General features: G+C 46.1%; 1 protein-coding gene across 4 annotated transcripts in view; it reads left to right on the forward strand.

Annotated features, from left to right (window-relative positions):
• uckl1b (uridine-cytidine kinase 1-like 1b) overlaps positions 1 to 17998 on the forward strand; it is a gene marked incomplete at its 5' end in the record, with an annotated part of 25326 nt that extends 7328 nt beyond the window's left edge. For 2 of the 4 annotated variants that reach the window (XM_080534064.1, XM_080534065.1), the window contains 14 exons: positions 438 to 631; positions 2489 to 2595; positions 5653 to 5823; positions 6822 to 6893; positions 7072 to 7261; positions 7493 to 7554; positions 9625 to 9641; positions 12233 to 12331; positions 13406 to 13499; positions 14570 to 14632; positions 14929 to 15051; positions 15381 to 15488; positions 15881 to 16037; positions 16249 to 17998. In XM_080534064.1, coding sequence (XP_080390190.1) covers positions 438 to 631; positions 2489 to 2595; positions 5653 to 5823; positions 6822 to 6893; positions 7072 to 7261; positions 7493 to 7554; positions 9625 to 9641; positions 12233 to 12331; positions 13406 to 13499; positions 14570 to 14632; positions 14929 to 15051; positions 15381 to 15488; positions 15881 to 16037; positions 16249 to 16328 — 1537 coding nt within the window. In that variant the 3' untranslated portion in view covers positions 16329 to 17998. Of the gene's footprint in view, positions 1 to 437; positions 632 to 2488; positions 2596 to 5652; positions 5824 to 6821; positions 6894 to 7071; positions 7262 to 7492; positions 7555 to 9624; positions 9642 to 11089; positions 11110 to 12232; positions 12332 to 13405; positions 13500 to 14569; positions 14633 to 14928; positions 15052 to 15380; positions 15489 to 15880; positions 16038 to 16248 lie in introns of all 4 variants that reach the window. The other 2 variants (XM_080534066.1, XM_080534067.1) reach the window with 1 other exon arrangement.
• Positions 17999 to 21891: the final 3893 nt, after the last annotated feature.

Consider the following 21891-nt stretch of genomic DNA (forward strand, 5'->3'; position numbering starts at 1 on the left):
CTGGACACTACAACTAAAACTAGCCATTGTTAGTGGGCCAGAACCACACCAGTGATGATTCACATGTCTAGTACACTGATGATGGCTCACCCGTGTCTGGTTCTCACCAGCTGATAGGAATGGGAACGACCCAGATTGTGTTCTGAACCAGCCACAGCATAACATGTGTGGTTTATGTCCATGTGACTGTGAAACAGCTTAGGGTGTCATAAACTCCTCATCAAAACAGTGTAATCTACTGCCTCTCTGTACAGTAGAACTCCGGCTGAAGTCCAACTTGAACAGACGTCGGTATCACGATAACGGTTCCCAAACTCTAGGAACCTGTCATCTCATATCGGGCCACACCCATAATCACCCAGCACTGTCTGAAAGTCCAAAAAAACAACAACACCGGTTTGTGTCAACGCCGCTGTGTCTTGTTTCCTGTTCTGCAGCGGGGGCGGGGAAGGCTCCTTGGACAGGCTCCTCCCGGCCGTCAGCACTGGCCTGGCGCCACGGAAACGGACCACCAGCCAGTGCAAGTCGGAGCCGCCTCTCCTCCGGACCTCGAAGCGGACGATCTACACGGCGGGCCGGCCACCCTGGTACAACGAACACGGAACCCAGTCCAAAGAGGCCTTCGTTATCGGTAGGAACCTCAGTCGGCTGTTTGTCAGATTTACTTTCTCGGGAGTGACTGAAAAATACAATCAACTTCTTACCGTTATTGACAGCCCAATCTAATATACTGTACAGTGCCCTGTGTAAGAAAAAGATAGAGATTCTCAGCTTTGATTTGATGGGTGTATGTGTACATTTCACCATTCAGAAATGACAACACTTTTTTATGCATAGTCCCCCTATTTCAGGGTACTCGAACGCAAGGGACAAACCACCACCAACCAACAGGACATCCAGGTTACAGGTGGCTAAAGAGTACCTAAAAGAGCCTGAATAGTGCTGGGAAAAGCTCTTGTGGACAGATGGGACAAAGTATGTATGTACCCAAAGTGATGGCAAGAGAAAGAGTGTGGAGAAAAAAGGGCCAAATATCCACAGCGTACCCCGTCCTCTGTGATGTGACGACGGAGGGTGTGTTATGGCTTTGGCAGGTATAGCTTCCACTGGAACTGGCTCACTCGTCTTCATTGATGATGTAACTGTTTGACAGCAGCAGCAGGATGAATGCTGAATTGTACAAAAACATCTTGTCAGGCCAAGTACTGTACAAGCAAATGCCTCCAAAACTTGGACGGCGCTTCATCATACAGCAGCACAATGCCTACTGCCATAGCAACTAGGGAGGTTTTCAGGGCCAAATTGTGGAAAAGTTTTTGTCTGGCCAAGTCAGTCTCCAAATGTCAATCCTATTGAACATGCATTTCGTTTGCTGAAGAGGCGACTTTAACCCGCAGGCCTATTTCTCAGGTTTTCTGCTCAAAATGACACAAAGGCCCACAATGAATAGAGAATATCTCCACAATCACAAGGGCCATCAGAATAGATGTTACTGTGTCAGAGCAAATAGAGCTAGAACATTGTAAAAATAAATAATCTAAAATCCACTCTCCGCCTAAAAGAATAACAGCTTTTAGAGTGAATATCAGCTTGGAAACATACAGGTAGTACCTGAAGTACAGGTATGTCCAGGCGGACCACCAACTTGTGCCATTTTGGAGACCTTTTGGTACCATCAGTGCCATTTGACCTTTCTCGTGTACCTGAATGTAAAACTAATTATATTTCACAGACATATCACTGTAGGTATAAATTCCATCCAAATTCAACTCACTTGTTTAGAAAATTAAGACTTAAAGGTAAAACAACTGAAGATGGCTGCTGTACAGGCCTGGCAGAGCATCACCAGAGAAGACAGCCAGTATCTGGTGGGGTCAATGACTCGCAGACTTCAGGCAGTTATTGCATGTCAACCAAATACTACACACGAGTGCTTTATTTGGATATTTTATAAATCTGTCGCATCTCTTTTGGTGGCCTAAAATAGGGGAACTACGTATAAAGTGTTTTCATTTATTTATTTTTCTGAGTGGGGGCAGTCCCATGTTTTATTTCGATAGAGATAGTAGAGATTTGACAGAGTGAGAGAAGGGATGACATGCAGGATATGTCCGCGGCCGGAATCGAACCGGTTACATGGTCAGTGCTTAATGTGTTACTCCACCAAGCGCCCCGTGTTTTCATTTCTGAATGGTGAAACCAGTTTGGTCACAAATACACAAGCTGAGAATCTGTACTTTAACCCCATATTCATTGTTTGATTCAAAATCCAAACTTTTAGAGTATAGAGCCAAACACAAAATGCTTCACTGTCCCATTACTTACGCAGGACACTAGTTCATTATTTAACATTTTCCTTTTTCCATTTTTCTCCCCTAAGTTGTTTCTACATCGCTGAACTGGAATGCTTTGAACTGGAAAGTCGGGAGGCCTCCGAGAGAAAAGCATGTGTGTGTGTAATATGTGGGTGTACATCCCTGTGCTGCAGGTTTGTGTGGAGGCAGTGCCTCGGGGAAGACCACCGTTGCCAGGAAGATCATTGAAGCCCTGGACGTCCCCTGGGTAGTCCTGCTGTCTATGGACTCCTTCTATAAGGTGTGTGTGTGTGTGTGTGTGCGTGTGCGTGTGCGTGTGCGTGCGTGTGTGTGTGCGCGTGCCTAGGCATGCTTGTGTGTGTGTGTGTGTGTGTGTGTGTGTGTGTGTGTGCGCGTGCCTAGGTGTGTGCGTGTGCGTGTGTGTGTGTGTGTGTGTGCGCGTGCCTAGGTGTGTGCGTGTGCGTGCGTGTGTGTGTGTGTGCGCATGCCTAGGCATGCTTGTGTGTGTGTGTGTGTGTGTGTGTGTGTGCGCGTGCCTAGGTGTGTGCGTGTGCGTGCGTGCGTGTGTGTGCGCGTGCCTAGGCATGCTTGTGTGTGTGTGTGTGTGTGTGTTTACATAATACTGTGTCGTGTACTATATGGTAGGTATTGACACATGTGTAGGCATGTGAGCCTAGTATGTACAGTATGGGTGCTTGTTACGTGTGTGAGTGTGAGTGTGCGCGCGCACGTGCGTGTGTGTGCTAAATATGTCTGTGTCGGCATGAGCATGCGTGTGAGGCAGGAGTAACGTAGGGCTGAGTGCCTTATTCAAAGGCAGACTAGCGGTGGTGTTTCTAGGTGGTATTTGAACTCATGACCTTCTGGTCATCAGGCCAACTCACTATCCACTAGGCCACCACTACCTCCATCATCTTGTGATGCACCTGAACACGTCATCAGGGATGTTTCCTGGGGTCATTGGGTGTTTTCGGGGTCTTTCAACAGTCAGACACCCTCACCCAGGCGACCCAGCCGGGGTCCATCAAGCCAGTCCAGGTAGCGCCGCCCCACCCACGGCTCTCCTCTCCTGACCCCACAGCCACCTTGAAGCGACTTCTGCTGCCCCCGGTGGCCAACTTGATGGCCCCTTCGCCTACCTGCCCCTGTGATGCCCAGCATGTTGTAATGTCGTAGGCCCTGCAGAGGGACTGGCCTGCCAAACCCTCTGCCTCCTATCTCAACAGGCCCGCACCTCGCTCGCCAACCCGTCGCTTCAGCATTCTTCCGCTAGCTCGACGTATTCTTTCCCTCGTCCTCTCGTTGTCCTCCTCAACGCGGTCCTCCCGGGGAACAGTGAGCTCTTCAGAGAATGTTCTGCTTGTGGGAGGCTCCCTGGGATCAGCACCACGTCTGGCCTTATAGTCGTTGTCGTCGTCGTCGTCATGGCAGCAGTTTCTGCTTCCCCCCGGAGGTCGACGACTCTCAACTCCCGGTCTTGTGACGTTGCTCGCGGGGCCTTAGGAGGTGGTACTCCCTGGCAGCTGATGTTGGCTTCTCCCCAGCCCTGTCCTGGGCGGGGGCACTTGGCAGTGGCGGATCCCTGAGGCGGCTGTGGCTCAGACGGTAGAGCCGGTGTCTAACGATTGCAAGGACGGCGGTTCGATCCTCGGCTGGCCACGTGTCGAGGTGTCCTCGGGCGAGACACTGAACCCCAAATTGCTCCCGAAGAGCGGGCCGGCGCCTTGCACGGTAGCTTACCGCCATCGGTGTGTGAATGTGTGTGTGAATGGGTGAATGAGAGACCGTCGTAAAGCGCTTCGGAATAAGGTGCTCTAGTATAAGTGCAGTCCATTTACCATTTACTGCAGATGGTGTCCCGCTACGGCCTTCAGGACTTGGTCATGGCGCCAGCGGTGGCGGCCCTCGCCCAGGGCTGTGGAATAGCTGCTGAGGACGTGCTCCAGGGTCCCTCTCTCCTCAGGCACAGTTGGGTGGGCTTGGTAGAATGTCGTAGACAGCCTGGATTAACAGTTTTACTCTAGGAGGGTTCGGCTTTCCAAAGCTCAGCCCATGAGACTTTGCGCTCCACCACTCGCTCCCGTCTTGTCCAGGCTCTCTGCTGCTGCGTTCCCACCGTCCTGCTAGCTCGCTCCTCCTGGACTGATGAGAGCGTGCGTGTGCGCACGTGTGTGTGTGTGTGTGAGGCAGGAGTGAAGCTATTATATTGTCAATGGAGTGAAGAGGGGAAGAGAGGGAAAAAGAGAGGGGGGAGTAGTCAAATTGCGGGTGAGAGAGACAGAGACAGAGACAGAGAGAGAGAGAGAGAATGAAACTGACCATCCCCCATGAACAGCATCACCAGTCCCTCCTCCTCTGTTATGTAACCCAGCACTGATGATGTCAGAGGAGGAGGAGTCTGATTACACTGACTAACGCCAATTTAACACCCCCCCCCCCTACCTGCCACCAGGTCACATGGAGTAACACCCGAACGCTGCAGGTTGTGGAAGCACTTGTTCTGGTCTGTGGTTCAGTATATAAGCTATATAAGCAACATGCCGGTCCAGGTTTTTCTCACCATTGAGCTTTGCTCACCATTGCTTCCTTCAGTAATAATCACGACAGCAGTGAGATCTCACACCCCACAGTCTGGCCCCCTAGCCCCCCCCCCCATCGGGGTCGCGACCGTAGAGGCTGGATTTTGGGGACACTGTTAATTATAAAGACTTGTGTGATTGGTCCAGCAGAGAGGTGGGCTGGAGAGTGGCAAATACCAGGCTTGGAGTTTTTAAAGGCCGCCTATGGTTGCATATGTACGACACACACACACACACACACACACGCACACACCTCTCTTGGCACGGACCACAGGGGGGGTCACAACGTCCCCGTCCCACCTAAATTTAGTCCAGACAACTTCAGCGACACTCCACCAGGAATGTGTGTGTGTGTGTGTGGTTGTCCATGTGGTTGTCCATGTGGTTGTGCATGTGCTAGGACAGAGGGTATGGAATTTCATCTTTATGTCTAATTAGATTCTTGTTTTGGTTCCGATCCAGACTACATGGCCCTCAGAGGTGCTGTTCCTGTTGACTAGGAGGCTTGTTTGTTTGTGTGTGTTTGTGCGTGCGTGCGTACGTGATCACACATGTTGATATAAGCTGTTGGCTGCCTTTGGAATGCGTCATCTGTAACATTGTATTCTATTAGTAACAAAACGTCTATAAGATCTTAACTACAGATGCCCTTCCTGGCACTGAGGCTCTCTCAGGTCATTGCATTGTTCCACCAACACTGTCAGTGTCCCTGAACGTCATTTTAATGTTAATGTTCTTCACAACGTTGCTTCTTCCAGGTTCTCACTCCGGAGCAGCAGGTTCTGGCGGCCAGTAACGACTATAACTTTGACCATCCTGACGCCTTCGACTTCGGCCTGCTGGCACACACACTCCGCAAACTCAAACTGGGCAAGAGTGTGAAGATCCCTGTGTATGACTTTAACACACACGGACGGCAGAAGGAGTGGGTGAGGATACACACACACACACACACACACACACACACACACAGGTTATTGTAGTATTGGAAGATTGAATGTGATGGGGAACAAGTTAATCAAGAACTGGAGTAATTTGGAACTGGCATGTTGAAGCTTGTTGTTTGAAGTTTGCTACAGAACCCTGGAATCTTCCAGATTTAAAGACTGTCTGTTGAGGAATGGGCCAGAATACCACAGCTTAGTCTTGTTCTACAGGAAGCGTCATTGAAAATAAAGGCTTCTCCACCGAGTATTAAATACATTTCAGTTAGAGTGTTCAATACTTCTTTCCTGTGTTTCCCTCCATTCCCCTCTATTGCACATAACCTTTTTATGGATTGGAGTGTTACAATTTCTTTAGCTGTGTAGTTTTATTGAGTTAATACCAATGTGTGGTCTAAATTCCATGTGAATGGAAATATGTTCAATTAGAAAATTGTTGATGTGTACTTTCCCCCACTCGTAGTGTGACAAGAACTGTCAAAACCAATTAACATACAGGTTGGTACGACATGAAGATGTAAATGTATTCTCTGTATCCTGCTTCAGACTGGGTGATAGATCAAAGTGTAAAACGCTACAAAAGCTGATTTAAAAACTCAGGTCTGGGCTCAGACCACACGGCTAGATTACCCAAGAGGTTTTTAATCTCCATATCCGGTGTTATGGAGTCACATTGCAAAAGACCTCGTCAGATGTACAAAAGCGCACCATTCATTCAGCAGTTCTCTGATTATTATTATTATTATTACTGTTATTCCATAATCTGTTTACGCATTAGCATGAAGGCAGATAGAGACGGGTAAACCTTGTGTACAGACATAGTCACATATTGTGTCTAGTCATTCGAGCGTGTGTGTGTGTCCATGTGACTATTGTGAGTGTGTCCGTGTCCGTGTGTGTGTCCGTGTGCGTGCGTGCGTGTGTGTGTCCATGTGAGTGTGTGTCCATGTGACTATTGTGTGTGTTCTTGCCTCATTCTGCAGAAAACTGTGTATGGAGCCAGTGTTATCATCTTTGAGGGAATCATGGCCTTCGTCGATAAAGAGCTGTTACAGGTAAAACTACGCTTTTTCCAACACACACACACACACACACACACACACTCCTGTACATAAAAGCCAATTCATGCTCGATCCGTGTGTAGGCTCCGTACACGGTGTGATGCAATCGCTGACCCTTGGGAGCGGCGGGAGGCGCCTCTTTCATGTTGCGTGTCTCGTCTCTTCCTCTCAGCTGCTGGACATGAAGATCTTTGTGGACACGGACTCTGACATCCGGCTGGTACGGCGGCTGAGGAGGGACATCACCGAGAGGTGCCGCGACATCGAGGGCGTCATCAAACAGTACAACAAGTTTGTGAAGCCGGCCTTCGAGCAGTACATCGAGCCCACCATGCGTCTGGCTGACATCGTGGTACCGCGCGGTGGGTCTTGGATCGAGCTAGCGCACACACACTCTCTCTCTTTCTCTCACACACACACACACACACACACACACACACAAACACACACTCATACACGTACACACAAACACTCTCATACACACACATACACAGTACTTCGATGTATGCATGCATGCACACACACACACACGTCACCGTCACACATTCTGACTGTGTGATGTCATTTCCTCTTCCTGTGTCGTGTCTAACCAGGAGGCGGCAACATGGTGGCCATTGATCTGATCGTGCAGCACGTTCACAGCCAGCTGGAGGAGGTGAGAGATCCATCCATCCCTCCGCTCCTCTCCTCGTCACTATAGGCCGCTTAGCATACACACACACACACCTGTCTAAACAAGGACTAGACCATCACTGTAGGCCACTAAGCACACACACCTGTCTAGAGAAGGGCTAGACCATCACTGTAGACCACTAAGTACACACACACACACACACACACACACACACACACACACTTGTCTAGAGAAGGACAAGGAACAAGAATATAGAATATCATGATGCATCTATCCCTGTCAGGGCCGATGTTAAGTGTTTGTATTTGTATTGTGTAGCTCCACACGGCATGATAAATGTACCAGTTATACTGGTTACACTGAAAAGAGTAAACATACTCTAGCATGGGATTAGCTATCAGCTCCACAGCCCCCTCTAGTGGGGGAGAAATGCATCCTTTTTTTTAGAGCCATCCCTAGCTATTATAGGCTATCATTATTTTCAGGATAAGTGATTTCAAAAATGTACACGAGATGGAGTGATGAGGAGAACAAGCATAGAGAATTATGGGGGTTTATTCAGGAGCAACATAATAACACAGATTCTACACACAACAACAAGTAACCAAAATAGATTCAAAATGCTCAGTTAGGAGATAATCTATCTAGCTACGCTCACTGAGCACTTTATTAGGAAGACCTGTACCAGGGTTTCCGTTAACCGGTAATTACCGGTCTTTGTCCGGTAAAATTTGTTGAAGTCCGACAAATGTAAAACTCGTCATATTGTCATATTGTCCGGTGAAAATAATTCCCTCTAAGCACAATTTGAATACAATTCGCTAAAGTTCACATTCTGATTCCTTCTATTTTAAAAAAGACGAATATATAGGCTATGTATTTCTTTTATTATTATATGATTTGACGCCGGCATGATGATGACTCCTAATGTGTACGCTAGCGGCTGCCTATGCGAAACAGCGGCGGCAGGGTTGCCAGATGGGATTGACAATACAGCCTAACCAGTCTATTACCGCTATTCGGCGGTAACCCGGCCCATCTGGCAACCCTGCGCAGCGGGCCACTGCGCAAACGATATAATACGCAAACGTTGCAGCTCAAAGTGCACCATAGCGACTAGCGAGCGATTAAATTAATGTAAACATGGCAAAACAAAGTAAGCTTAGCAATTACTTCATGAAACCAAGCAACAATGAGTCTGAGGAGAAGTCTGGCTCTGAAGAGATGGCGTGCGTGCGTGCGTGCGTGCGTGCGTGCGTGTGTGTTTGACAGGCAGCTAAACGAAATGCCTTCCCAACCAGCGAGACCTGGTTAATGACGTTGTTTTATTGATTAAAAAAGGGTAAAACTGGAAAGAGAAAATAGAAAACTCACATTAATCCCAAACAATTTAACAAACTTCAGTTAACGTAATGTGGAGTCCGTTCATTGATCGATGCTGTCTGTTCAGTTCCCAGTGAGGCGCCCGTTCAGCGCTGGACATATGCATAGCGCGCATGCAAATCATGTTATATTATTATATATTATATAGCTCGCATCTAATCGTATCGGATGAGAAATAGACATTAAATGGCATATATAGGCCGCTACACAACAGTAATCACCGCAACAAACAGCTATATTATATTTTAATATGATGACCGGAATATCTGACGTTTGTCCGGTAAATCGAAATCTTCCCGGACACGTTGTCCGACGGCAAATTTTTCTAACGGAAACCCTGACCTGTACACCTCATTTAAGCGGTATAATGGTGTTGGGAATTATTTTCTTGGTACGCTTTGGGCCCATTAATACCAAGCAATCATCGCTTGAATGCCCAATCAAATCAATCATTGGTTGTGCCCTCCTGAATAAGCCCCTTGGAACAGTTTTTGATGTGTGAAAATGTGTTTTATAGAGTGCACTAACAGTGGATTTGCTGTGTGATTATGGGCACATGCACTAATGATAAGACTTGATCAAAGAAGGCACGTTTACTATGGTGTTTCCTCTGTGACATGGTATACTGTTGGCCTTGCTCCTCCCTCCGCTTTTACTGCACACGGACTGCTCTCTCACTCTCCTCCCTCCTCCCTTCATCGCACACAGCGCGAGCTCAGCGTCAGGTAGAGTAGCACAACTATTTACCATACCGCCGACCCCCCCCCCCCCCCCCCCCCCAGCCCCCAAAGGAGCCCCCACCCAGCCCCCGCCCAGCCCCCAAAGGAGGGTGAGAGGAGGGGGGCCACAAAACCAACATCCTTCCTCTCCGCCAGCTGCCTGCTGCCGCTATACACCACCAGGGGGCACACTCTCACTGCAGGGCCCCACCAAAGTCAAAGAGCAAAGAGCACACGGCCGTATTCAATAGTGACGGTGATGGACGAGAAACACTCGTGCTGAAAAACGTCCATCACCAACAGCAGTAGTCATTGAAGCGTCACTACTACTGTCCGCTCCTTGGGGTTCCACTTTCACATAAGCCGAATGATCGGCATACTGTAGAAACTAATCTGGATGGATTCATGATTCGGTCGGTTGACATGATAAGTCAGATGCTAAAAAAGAAAAGAAAGAAGAAAAAAAGTTGCGTAGTTTGTCAGTCGAGATGAAATCATCTTCTCTCTGAGGGTCACGTGCAGCCGGCAGTTGATTGAGGGATGTTGGTTTTCTCTCTACCTTTTAGAGAAATGACGACTCACACACCTCCTGCATACTGTGTCTAAAGATACTCCACCGAGACGTCTCACTGACCCCTCCTCTCTGCCCCAGAGAGAGAGAGACAGAGACAGAGAGAGGAAGAGAGAGAAAGAGAGGAAGTTAGCGGCTACAGCTATTGTTAAATATCACATCACAACCCGCAACGAAAGTTTCCAATACCTACCACAAAAGAACTGGGTGGAAAATAGTTTTTCCATCGAGTACGTACGGCCACATTACATCAAAGAGTGAGAGAGGAAGTGAGTTTGGCGTCTCTCTTTAGACACAGGATGCAGTGGGGCCTTTTGAGCTGATGCACCTACCTCTCTGCTGTATCATAGGTTACAAAGTGGAGGGGTGACAGTCACCATGAACCAGTGAACCTCCCATAGAGCACACAGCCCCGAAGCACAAGCGTGGTCACAAGTGATCTAGGATATGATAAGTTACTACTTTATTGTTGCTCGTACCATAAGCCTTTTTGTTCATGTGCTTATGTTAGTGTTTTTATGATGCAGATCCAAAACCCTATACAGTATGTTTCATGAACAAGAGGCCTTCTACCTGTTGAACTCACTCGATAGTGTTAGTTACTGTAAAGCAGGAAACTGTCATAGTATGGATGAATACTGTAAACAGGCCCAGTCACGCTATCTGTGCTGAGGTGTTTGTGTGGGTTGTGTGTGTCGTGAGGACGGTTCACTGTGGGTTCAGCTGTCACACTCCTCCCTGTGTGTGATGTCTCACTCCCATCCCTTCATCCACCTGATGTTGTCTGTTATTCTCTTTTCTGTTGTTCTTGTCAATCTGTGTCTTGTTGTTGTTGTTGTTGTTGTCGTTGTTGTTATCCGTCCAAACTCTCTTCTCTCCATAGAGGAAACTGCGCTGGGATATGTGAGCAGATTTGATTTATCTGTGTGTGCATTTTGCTTATCTAAAATTTCAGTTTGGACTAAGTGTTGTTGTTTTTTGGGTGTTTAAAAAAAAAAAAGTGTAATTAGAGTGCGGTTGATGTGATGTCACTCAACTCAGAGGACAATATAGCTTTTTTTTTGTCCATGGCTGGATGTCATCGAGCCTGTGTGTCAGACCGTTGGCACCCCGGCGAGATCTCACCTAGGTTTCCAGACGGAGCTTTATCTCCTCCATTGTCTCTCAGACATTCTGCCTCTACTACCTATCTGAATGGAACAGCTGGGCTTACTTTGGGTTGATGTGTGTGTGTGTGTGTGTGTGTGTGTGTGTGTGTGTGTGTGTGTGTGTGTGTGTGTGTGTGTTGTGTGTGTGTGTGTGTGTGTGTGTGTGTGTGTGTGTGTGTGTGTGTGTGTGTGTGTGTGTGTGTGTGTGTGTGTGTGTGTGTGTGTGTGTGTGTGTGTGTGTGTGTGTGTGTGTGTGTGTGTGTGTGTGTGTGTTTGTGGGTGTGTGTGAATCACTTGGGATTACAACAGAGAGAATAATTAAGAAAAAGATTGATTGGGATTGTCTCAAATTCATCTCAACGCAAAATGTACTGTTAGTTCTGCACAACATTTGAGAAAGTGTTTTGATTCAGGCTATATCAATAATTCCACATAATTTTCTGTTGTCACAACAGGAATCATCCTGCTTTTCATCCCTTTGGAGACACAAATAAGAAACTATCCAATAAATCAATTTGATACCGTGATTAAGTCTCTTAACTGTTGGATAATTCCATGTACTGTAGCAGACAATGCAGCTCAGTGTTGAAAACTGACATCTGTGTGCTGTGCCTTGTTCTGTAATCATGTGTCAGTTTATTTCTCACTAATCAACATTAACATAAATACTGCCCTGTCTAACTATACTTACACAAATCAGTATGCTGTTTAAGGTCCTGCCAACAGAGTGTGTGTGTGTGTACTTGCGTGTGTGCTTTTGTTGCACATTGTTCTGTATGCGTGTGTTTAGGCCCGTCACTGGATGCATCCTACCCCCACTCCTCTGCTCTCCCCTCCTCCTCCTCTTCACCTTCTCTCTCTGGTTGCTATGGTTACAGGGCAGCCCTGGCCTCGGCCCACCAGGCCCAGCCCCGCCCCCAGACCCTGAGCGTCCTGGAGAGTACGCCCCAGGTCAGGGGGATGCACACCATCATCAGGTAGGCCTCGGCCAGACACTAACCCTGCCACCCAACACAAGTTCAAGTTTATGTGTCATTACATACACGTATAGAGCACAACAAAATGAATGAATGAATGAATGAATGAATGAATGGTCTTTATTGTCATTGCTACAGTACAGGTACCAAACAACGAAATTTAGGAGGGGGGGCTCCCCTGGTGTTAGGAAAGAGAAAAAAAAAAAATCACAAGAAGGGAAGGAGCTGGTTTACATAAATAAAGGCTATGTACACTATCCACTGTACTATACTGTACAGATAGACGACTAGGGTTGTCATATTGCACAATAGTGTTATTTCACATTTATTTAAAGTGTCACAGTTTGCTTAGGCAGAGCTTAAGGCAGAGCAGGTCTACAACATCAATCAACATCAACAACATAGTGTAATAAGTAAAAACTTAAACACAATCATGAACATACATATAAGCACTAAAAGTAGTAACAGTAAATAAGTAAAAAATATTCAGAATATACAGGATTTTGTAGCGGCAGTAAGTAGTGAAGTGAAGTGTAGAGTGCTGTGCGATGTCCCACCCTCTGATCCAGAGTTCAACTAGAACACAGGTCAGAGCTGAAGCCCCTCACCAACAACCACTCACCCTGAGTGAGATAACATCACAATTAAGAGATTATAGGGACAGTCTCCCTGGAGTAACTTAGTACCTGACGTGCCTTACTCACGGGCACACTAGTGGTGTTCCCAGGTAGGATTTGAACTCGTGACCTTCTGATCACCAGTCTATCCACTAGGCCAGGCCACCACTACCCCCATACATACCACCATCAGGTCACAACCACAGCCCAGGGAAGCTACTCACTGAGTCTAGAGTTTAAACACTGCAGACCTCCGCGTGATCACCCAGGGTGACATCATCAGTGGGTCGCACAAACGTTCAGTAGGCCACGATGAAAGATCTTGAGAACCCGTTCTACAATGTGGGTTGATTAATTACTGGCTGTTTTATGCGGGTCTCATACTCTCTGTCTTTAGAACAAAACGTCTCATCTGATGTTATCGTCGCCTGAGGCTGTTTTCATTTTCCATGTTCAGGAATAAAGAGACGAGCCGGGATGAGTTCATCTTCTACTCCAAGAGACTGATGCGTCTGCTGATCGAGAGAGCTCTCTCCTTCCTCCCCTCACAGGTGAGAGGGATCGAGACAGGGAGAGACATTGGAATCGCTGGGAACGTTATTAAAAGGCTGGGCCGGCACCTTGCATGGTAGCTTGCCGCCATTGGTGTTTGAATGTGTGTGTGATTGGGTGAATGAGAGGCCATTGTAAAGCACTTTGGAATAAGGCGCGATATGAGTGCAATCCATTTACATAAAAGATTCAACCCAATGAATCACATTTTAATTGTCTAATTGACATACAGATGAAAGGAAAGACATAGTATTATGCCAGTGGAGGCTGGTGGTGGAAGAAATCGGAGGGCAGGCACATTGTAATGCTACCTTCAACAGCCTCCCCCTGCTGTAGAGAGTGGAATAGAATGGTGAAGAGATTGGGAGATGGAAAGAGAGCATGTCTGAGAGAGAAAGACAGCAATGAAGACAGAGAGAAACCCTTGGAGCACTGACACTGTGGGTCCACCGCAGTGGAACATTCTCACACCGTAAAACCCCAAAGATAGTGTACTCATGCACGTACATCAAAGGTACACACACACACACACACACATACAATGTGATTTAAAGTTGCTTACTGAACATGCACTATTAGATTTAGATTAGATTAGATTCAACTCCATTGTCATTACACAGTACAAGTACCAGACAACGAAATGCAGTTTAGCATCTAACCAGAAGTGCAAATATTGATATAGTGCAAAAACATGGTATTGTAGACACAATAGGATATGTACAGTTATGAAGTGATAAATACAGTATGGTAAGTACAGTAGATAGTAGGTATACACAAGAGATTGATAACAGTAGACAATGTGCAGTTAAGGTAGCAATGTACAGTTATGGTAGCTATGTACAGTATGGTGTATACCAGATGTATAAATCAGAGACTAATATCAAAAATTAATGTATGTGCAAAAAAATATGGTATGCTATGAATGGGGGCAGCAGTAGCCTAGAGGTTAGAGAGCCCGGCTAGCAATCGGAAGGTCGCTGCTTCGACCCCCACCTCAATTGACTGACAAGTTGATTGCATGGCAATAAAAAAAGGGAAAAAACGTCATCTTCTCCTCATCTCTCCCCAGATCCACATCGTCCAGACCCCACAGGGAGAAGACTACGAAGGCCGGACCTTCCATGGGAGGGGGGTAAGTACAGCAGTCTTCCTTTCACTTCCTGTCTGTTCATTTTTCTCTCGCTCACTCACCCTCTCTCTTTCTCTCATTCACTCTTTCTATCTCTCCATTTCAGTCCCCGTGTCCCCCTAAACAGATAATAAAAACATTTATGAACTCTTCTCTCACTCAACTTGACAAAATTAGCTGTCTGAAAATGTCATGATGAATCTTAAATCAATAAAACCCATGTCATATGTAGGGTTAGGTGTAAGCCAGTGTCTTAGAAATCGGTGAAAAGATTCCTCTGTATTTTTCGTGTTCCATAGATCACTGGAGTGTCGATCCTGCGAGCGGGGGAGACCATGGAGCCAGCCCTCCGGGCCGTGTGTAAGGACGTCCGTATCGGGAAGATCCTCATCCAGACCAACCAGGACACGGGAGAACCTGAGGTACCGCTCCGGAATACTATATATACAATATCACTAGTGTAGACCATCAATTGTATATATAATAATGGCAGTTTCCATGTGAAAGATTGCCTAAGACATTTTGCCTATATTTTATTAATTGCAAATCTAATATTAACAATCTGACTCCATGTAATGTAGTTACGGCGCAAAGAATTGTCAAGTTTGTGTTGATTTAGTGCGAGAAATAGGTAAAATAGGATGAATCAAATGAGACTGTAATAACACTGTATACCTATACAGCTATCTCCCGTCTCTCATTGCTCCTCATCTCTCTCTCTCCCCCTCCCCCTCCTCCTTCCCTCTCTCAGCTGCATTACCTGCGTCTGCCTAAGGACATCGGTGAGGACCATGTGATCCTGATGGACTGCACCGTGTCCACTGGGGCTGCTGCCATGATGGCTGTCCGGGTCCTCCTGGTGGGTACATCGACTGAATGAGAATGCGTGTACAACTCCGCTAAAGGCTTCTATGGAAACCTCAGGTTTCCTCTTCCTTCCTTCTTTTAGCATTGTGACTGCCAATGGCCGCTGGTCCAAGCATAGATTTGTTTTGTTATGATGACTGATGTATAGATGATTCACTTACTTACTTACTTACTTGATCGCTTTAGGCGATAAAGCCGTCTGCTAAATGTCAAAAATGTAAATGTCAAGTTTCCACTTCCTCTTCCCTGTGTGTGTGTGTGTGTGTGTGTGTGTGTGTGTCTCTGTCTGTCTGTCTGTGTGTGTGTGTCTGTCTGTGTGTGTGTGTGTTTCTGTGTCTGTGTCTGGGTCTGGGTCTGTGTGTGCGTGTCTGTGTCTCTGTGCAGGACCATGATGTTCAGGAGGATAAGATCCTGCTGGTGTCTCTGTTGATGGCTGAGATGGGGGTGCACTCCGTGGCCTACGCCTTCCCCCTGGTCCAGATCATCACCACCGCTGTAGATAAGAAGGTCAACGACCTCTTCCACATCATCCCAGGGATAGGTGAGCACCACAACAGAACAGGATAGATTAGGATGTGGGGGGAACATGTGGGACACAATGTGGACATTTTGTGCATGGACGTACTGTTCAGCTAGGTGTGTGTGAGTGTGTGCGTGTGCGCGCGTTAACTATGCCTGTGTGAGTCTTTTCATTGTCCTTCATCAAGCTCTGTCCATCATTTCATTTCTGCTGTCGTTTTTCTCGTGTGCAGGAAATTTCGGGGACCGGTACTTTGGTACGGACGCACCCCCAGACTGGAGTGATGACGAGTTGGATGAGCCTAGTTACTGATGGAACAGTGGGCAGCGGACTGACTTATTTGGACAGTTCAGGGGTGTATGTGATACAGCAGAGTACTCTTTCCCCTCCCTGGCCACATGCACCTGCTGGCTTCAGGGCCCTGAAGGGTGGGATACCCTGTAAGACCTGAGCTCCATAAACTCACACTGAGGGAGTGCAATTGGGATTGACATGAAGAAGAGACTATTAATATGAACATATTTTTAATTTTTGTTTTTATTGCCATTTTGTCATGGACTGTAATATAAAGCGCAATATTTTTATAATGTGTATGTGGGTTCGGTGAAATGTTCTATTGAATCGTGACAATCTATTTGTTGTTTAATACATACTCTTTGGGAGTATGAGAAAGCCTTTTGTTTTTGAAGGAATTTACCTAGCCCTAAGCCTTTTACTGTGGTTGGCAACTGAATGCAAATGTGTATCAATGCGAAATACAAGGATACACATTGACATTTCTCAGTTGTTCTTATTGTTTTCTTGGAGCTTAATATGTCTCACAGAACACACTGCAAAACCAGACAGCAGTGGTGTTTATTCTCTCTGCTCATAGAAAGTGCATTCTTTGAAGGACCACTTCATCGGAAAACTGTGTAGGTGTAGTCACTCTTTTTTCTACTAGTTGGTTTCCTCTCCCCCTGCTCTGCAGCTTTTGACCAAACCACAGTCGTGTAGTAGTACGTTTAGACAACGTTTGGCCATCTTTTCACAATGATGCTAAAATACACTTCCTGGTCTAGCTTGGTGGTATATTTGTATGTCCATAACCTACATAATGCACCATTACAAAGGATATCTCAGACAGGCTTTCCTGTCATGTCGACAACAATCATTTTGATAAACTCTACACATTGTTGCTGCACGTACAATAGGTACAAACTCTCCAAAGATGTAATTACAAATAACCACGGTTCCCCTGGTTTACAAACAATCACACACGGTCACAAACAATTGAAAACTGTTTGACATAAGGGAGGCATGCTGTCAACATGTAAACTGTAAACATGTTCAACAAGAATAGGTACCGGTACTTGTTTTATTAACTTTCTGTCTCAGTGTAAATTTGCCAGCTATTCACACATCATACAGTAACCTGTACAACCTCATATCATGGTGGACATGTATAATATCTTCTCATTTCTATGAAGTCTATATCACGGCACAATATCTGTTATTATGTTATTAGCACAACATGTAGTCTAAATCACATTACTCCTCATTGGTCATCAAATAGTCAATAGTCACTTTATTTCTTCATTTCTTTAATTTCAAAACCCTATTTTTACTAGAATCAATGTATTTTGTAAAGGTGCTTTTGGGAGATACTGCTTTTCATTTGCAATATGCAGAACATGACAGTGGTGAATGTATTACCAAAAAGGAGCACTGCTAAACACCGTGAACACCAGAGGAAGATCGCTAACACATTGTATAATATGGTCACTTAAAGTTTTATAGTAATTGTACAAGTGGGGATAAAGTGCTTTATGTGACGTCAGACTCCTGGGACGTTGTACAGGTTACCTTTGGATCTGACCTTTTTCAAGGTACTCGTACGAACCTGGATTTACAAAATAAGTGACATTTTAAACTCAATATTCTCTGTGTTCATTCTGCCTGTGCAGTGTTCTGCTTTGCTGTGTTTACTTTTCCTGCAGCATGAGGGGTTTTTTAAATAAAAAAAGTGCAATATATTTAATAAATAATTACTTTGAGCGTGTGATATATCCTGCATTTCTCCCAATATCTCACATTCTTATAGCGTCTTTAGTTTTTGAGTAGGCTATCATATTTTAAGTATGGTGAAATTACACTCTGAGATTGCATTATTAATCCATGGTACTTAAATAGGTTGTATTTCATATAGCCAATACAGAGGATTCAATCCCCACATCTAGATACACTTTTCTCTCTCTTTCTCTCTCTCTGCGCTTTGTACACATTTTAATGACAGCAACTATTGGTGTATTTTACTTATCCATCTCCTGGCACGTTATGCGAATAAAACGGGCAATAACGTGTTACTAGAAGGAAATAACTGAAGACAGTCATTGAAAAAAAGCACAACATCGCCTTTTTCCATCTCAGGCGGCTGAAAAGTTCGGCTTAAGGCCTAAGATCCTTGGGGCCTTCTTCAGAGGCCCAACCGAGAGCCTCCTGACGGGTTGCATCACTGCCTGTACGGGACTACAGTGCTACAAAGGGTAGTGCAAACAGCAAGAAGATCAGCGGGTGTGAGCTTCCCTCCATCCACGACACCTACAAGGACCGGTGTGTCAGAAAGGCCCTCAGGATCATAAGGGACCCCAGCCACCCCAATCAGAAACTGTTTGAGCTACTGCCGTCGGGGAAACGGTACCGAAGCCTTGGGGCTAAAACCCAGAGGCTGACAAACAACTATTTCCCCCAAGCAATCAGGCTCCTGGGGAGATGCACTGAAAGGGTGCAAGGGACTGCCACCCCTCAGCCAACCCCACGCTCACTGTGGAAATGAACACAATACTGGATTACTTGTATACCATTGGACTCATTCACTACTGTACTGTATTGTAATATATTGCATTTCATATCATCGCACATGCACAGCATTTTTGCACTTGATGCCACTGTAAAATCCATCACTTTATACTTTATCAATGAAGGGTTACTTTTTTACTTACTTACGTTACTTATTACTATTTTGTTTTGTATCTGAATTATGAATGTCAATGCTGAGGAACCAACATCAAAGAATTGTACTCTTGTCTAAATAGCTACAGTAAGATCAGATCAGAAGCGATTCTGATTCTGACATATGTGACGCGATCTGGTGGAATGATCAAGGAGGCGGCAAAGTAATTTTTCTGTTTTTTACATATGCTTAAACTACAGATTGTAAGCTTTCAAATGATGTGTCATACATAGACATCGGGAAAAAATGTAAGACGACATGAGTATTTGAAACTTGTTAACCCTGAAAACGAAATCCTGAGAAAACGGCTTTCAAAGATTTGGGACTTTTTCACACCTTCACACAGGCAGGTAATGGGCAGTAACAATAGCTGGTTAACCCCACCCCCAACCACTCCACCTCTAGATTGACAGCTATCAGCTGTCAATACCTGTCAGTATTGGTCACTGGGTCAGACAGCTATAGTTATACAGCTATAACATTATTACCTAGCAAGGTATTACCTAAGCTAATTACCCAGCTTATTATTATTTATGGTTGTTGTAACTGTTATTGTTAGTCTTTTAATGATACAAAAAAGTCTTCAATCAGAATCAGAATTTATTTTACAGTACACAAGAATAGGTAGGATAAAGATATCACTGTAAATATTGTGTCATACACAGAATATGGGCACACAGTGCCAAACACTTCACACCAATATTGCACGTCACGTCATGTCGACCAAAGCACATCTAATAAAAATATAAATATATGGGCACACAGTGCCAAACACTTCACACCAATATTGCACGTCACGTCAGGTCGACCAAAGCACATCTAATAAAAATATAAATATATAAATAACCACGGCAAATGTAAAAGTGCACCAAATCACAGTACTGCAATCAGAATGAACCATGTAAAAAAGAGTAAGAGTACTGGTTCCATGTGTTGGTCCACTCTTACTGACGACTGGGTCGCAGCCAACGCAGCAGCTCGACAGTGTTCGCGTAGTCCGTGCAGGTCCAGCTGAGACAACTCGGCAAGAAAAGTCTTTCTCTCATCCTCAGAAAGTTCTGGCCAAAATTGCAGAACGTGAGATTGCCCCGCAGTTTCTAAACTAGACCTCACTTCCTCGATTGAATGCATTTTTAAAAACGGTTATGTTTCCTAGATAACAAAGATACGGAGGGTTAACAACAACGTAAGACGAGATCAAGTGAGTAAATCCGTGTTGTATTTGTGATGTCACACCGCCTGATCCCTGATATTGAACTCGTGACTTGATTGGAGCGAAGGTAGATCCGTGGTCGGTCCTTCTACCTTTAAATCAGCTGCTTGTTTATTCAATTTCTAAAGCTTCCAACTGGTAGTGGATACAGGTTTGTGAGCCATTGTTCATGTTGCTTTTTGTATACATGAAAAACTATATATCACCACTCTCTCCAAATCAAACACCACTCTCTCCAGCTCTCAGCAGCCTCACCCTCACAGAGCATGAAGTGAGACGCGTGCTGAAGGCGGTGGACCCCAGGAAAGCCTCAGGGCCGGATGGCGTCCTGGGACGGGTGCTGAGGGACTGCGCCGACCAGCTGGCCGGGGTTTTCACCAACATCTTCAACCAGTCCCTGTCCCAGGCCACCATCCCACCCTGCCTGAAAACCTCAACTATCATCCCAGTCCCGAAGAAAAGCACGGTGAGCTGCCTAAACGACTACCGCCCGGTGGCACTCACACCAATCATCATGAAGTGCTTCGAGAAACTAGTCCGGGCCCACATAGTCACACGCTTCCCGCCCAACCTGGATCCATACCAGTTCGCCTACAGAGCCCACAGGTCCACAGAGGACGCCATCGCGACGACTCTCCACTCCACTCTATCCCACCTGGAGAGGGGAAACAGCTACGCGAGACTGCTCTTTGTGGACTTCAGCTCTGCCTTCAACACCATCCTTCCAGACAGGCTAGTGACCAAACTACTAGACCTGGGACTATCACACTCTATATGTGCATGGATCAAGGACTTCCTGTCTGACCGCCCCCAGAGGGTGCGGGTGGGCTCCCACACCTCCACAGCCCTCAGACTCAACACTGGGTCCCCCCAGGGCTGCGTGCCAAGCCCCATCCTCTACAACCTCTACACCTACGACTTCACCCCCGTCCACCCCAGCAACTCCATCGTAAAGTTTGCAGACGACACAGGGATTAAAGCAAAAAAAAATCTCCTGACTGAAAATTTGTTCAAGCCAAGTCATATTCTCATTTTAACCTCCACTATATGTTTGTATTTTATAACGTTAGCGTTTTAAGGGAAGAAGATTCTTTTGAACAGCTTTTCTATTGCCAGTTTGCTTTTATGTTATACGCTCGGCGGAGAGGGTGATTGGCTGCCCTTTGCCCCCCCTTGAGGCCCTGTTTAAAAGTAGGGCTTTGGGGAGGGCCAGGAAGATCATGGCTGACCCCGCACACCCAGGACACGGTCTCTTCGCCCCGCTCCCCTCAGGCAGGAGGGTGCGGTCCCTAAAAACTGTGAAGGCCCGACATACAAACAGCTTTTTCCCCACAGCCATCCGGCTCCTAAATGCCGATGGGTGTGGCTTAGACAATTAGGGGGAGTGGCTTGTATGAAAGTGGGTGTGGCCTGTCGGTGGGGCCGAGCCGATTCGTAAAATATCTGAACCGTGTCTGTGGCACTTGTGGTTGCTGAGCTAAAGTCCTTTAACCTTCCTTTAACCACTAGGCCGGAAAAGCCTTCATTAAAGTGGGTGGCTGCTGCTGGCGTACGTTTGGGCCCAGGGAACGGGCATGGAAAGAGTCACAGTCACCAAACTCTACACACTCCTTGATTGTATCCCTACATTGTACCAAATCAACTTTCAGAGTCCTAGGCCATTCCTGGGA

This window comes from Nansenia antarctica (genome assembly GCF_963989245.1).
Source record: "Nansenia antarctica genome assembly, chromosome: 6".
NCBI classification, from domain to species: Eukaryota; Metazoa; Chordata; class Actinopteri; order Argentiniformes; family Microstomatidae; genus Nansenia; species Nansenia antarctica.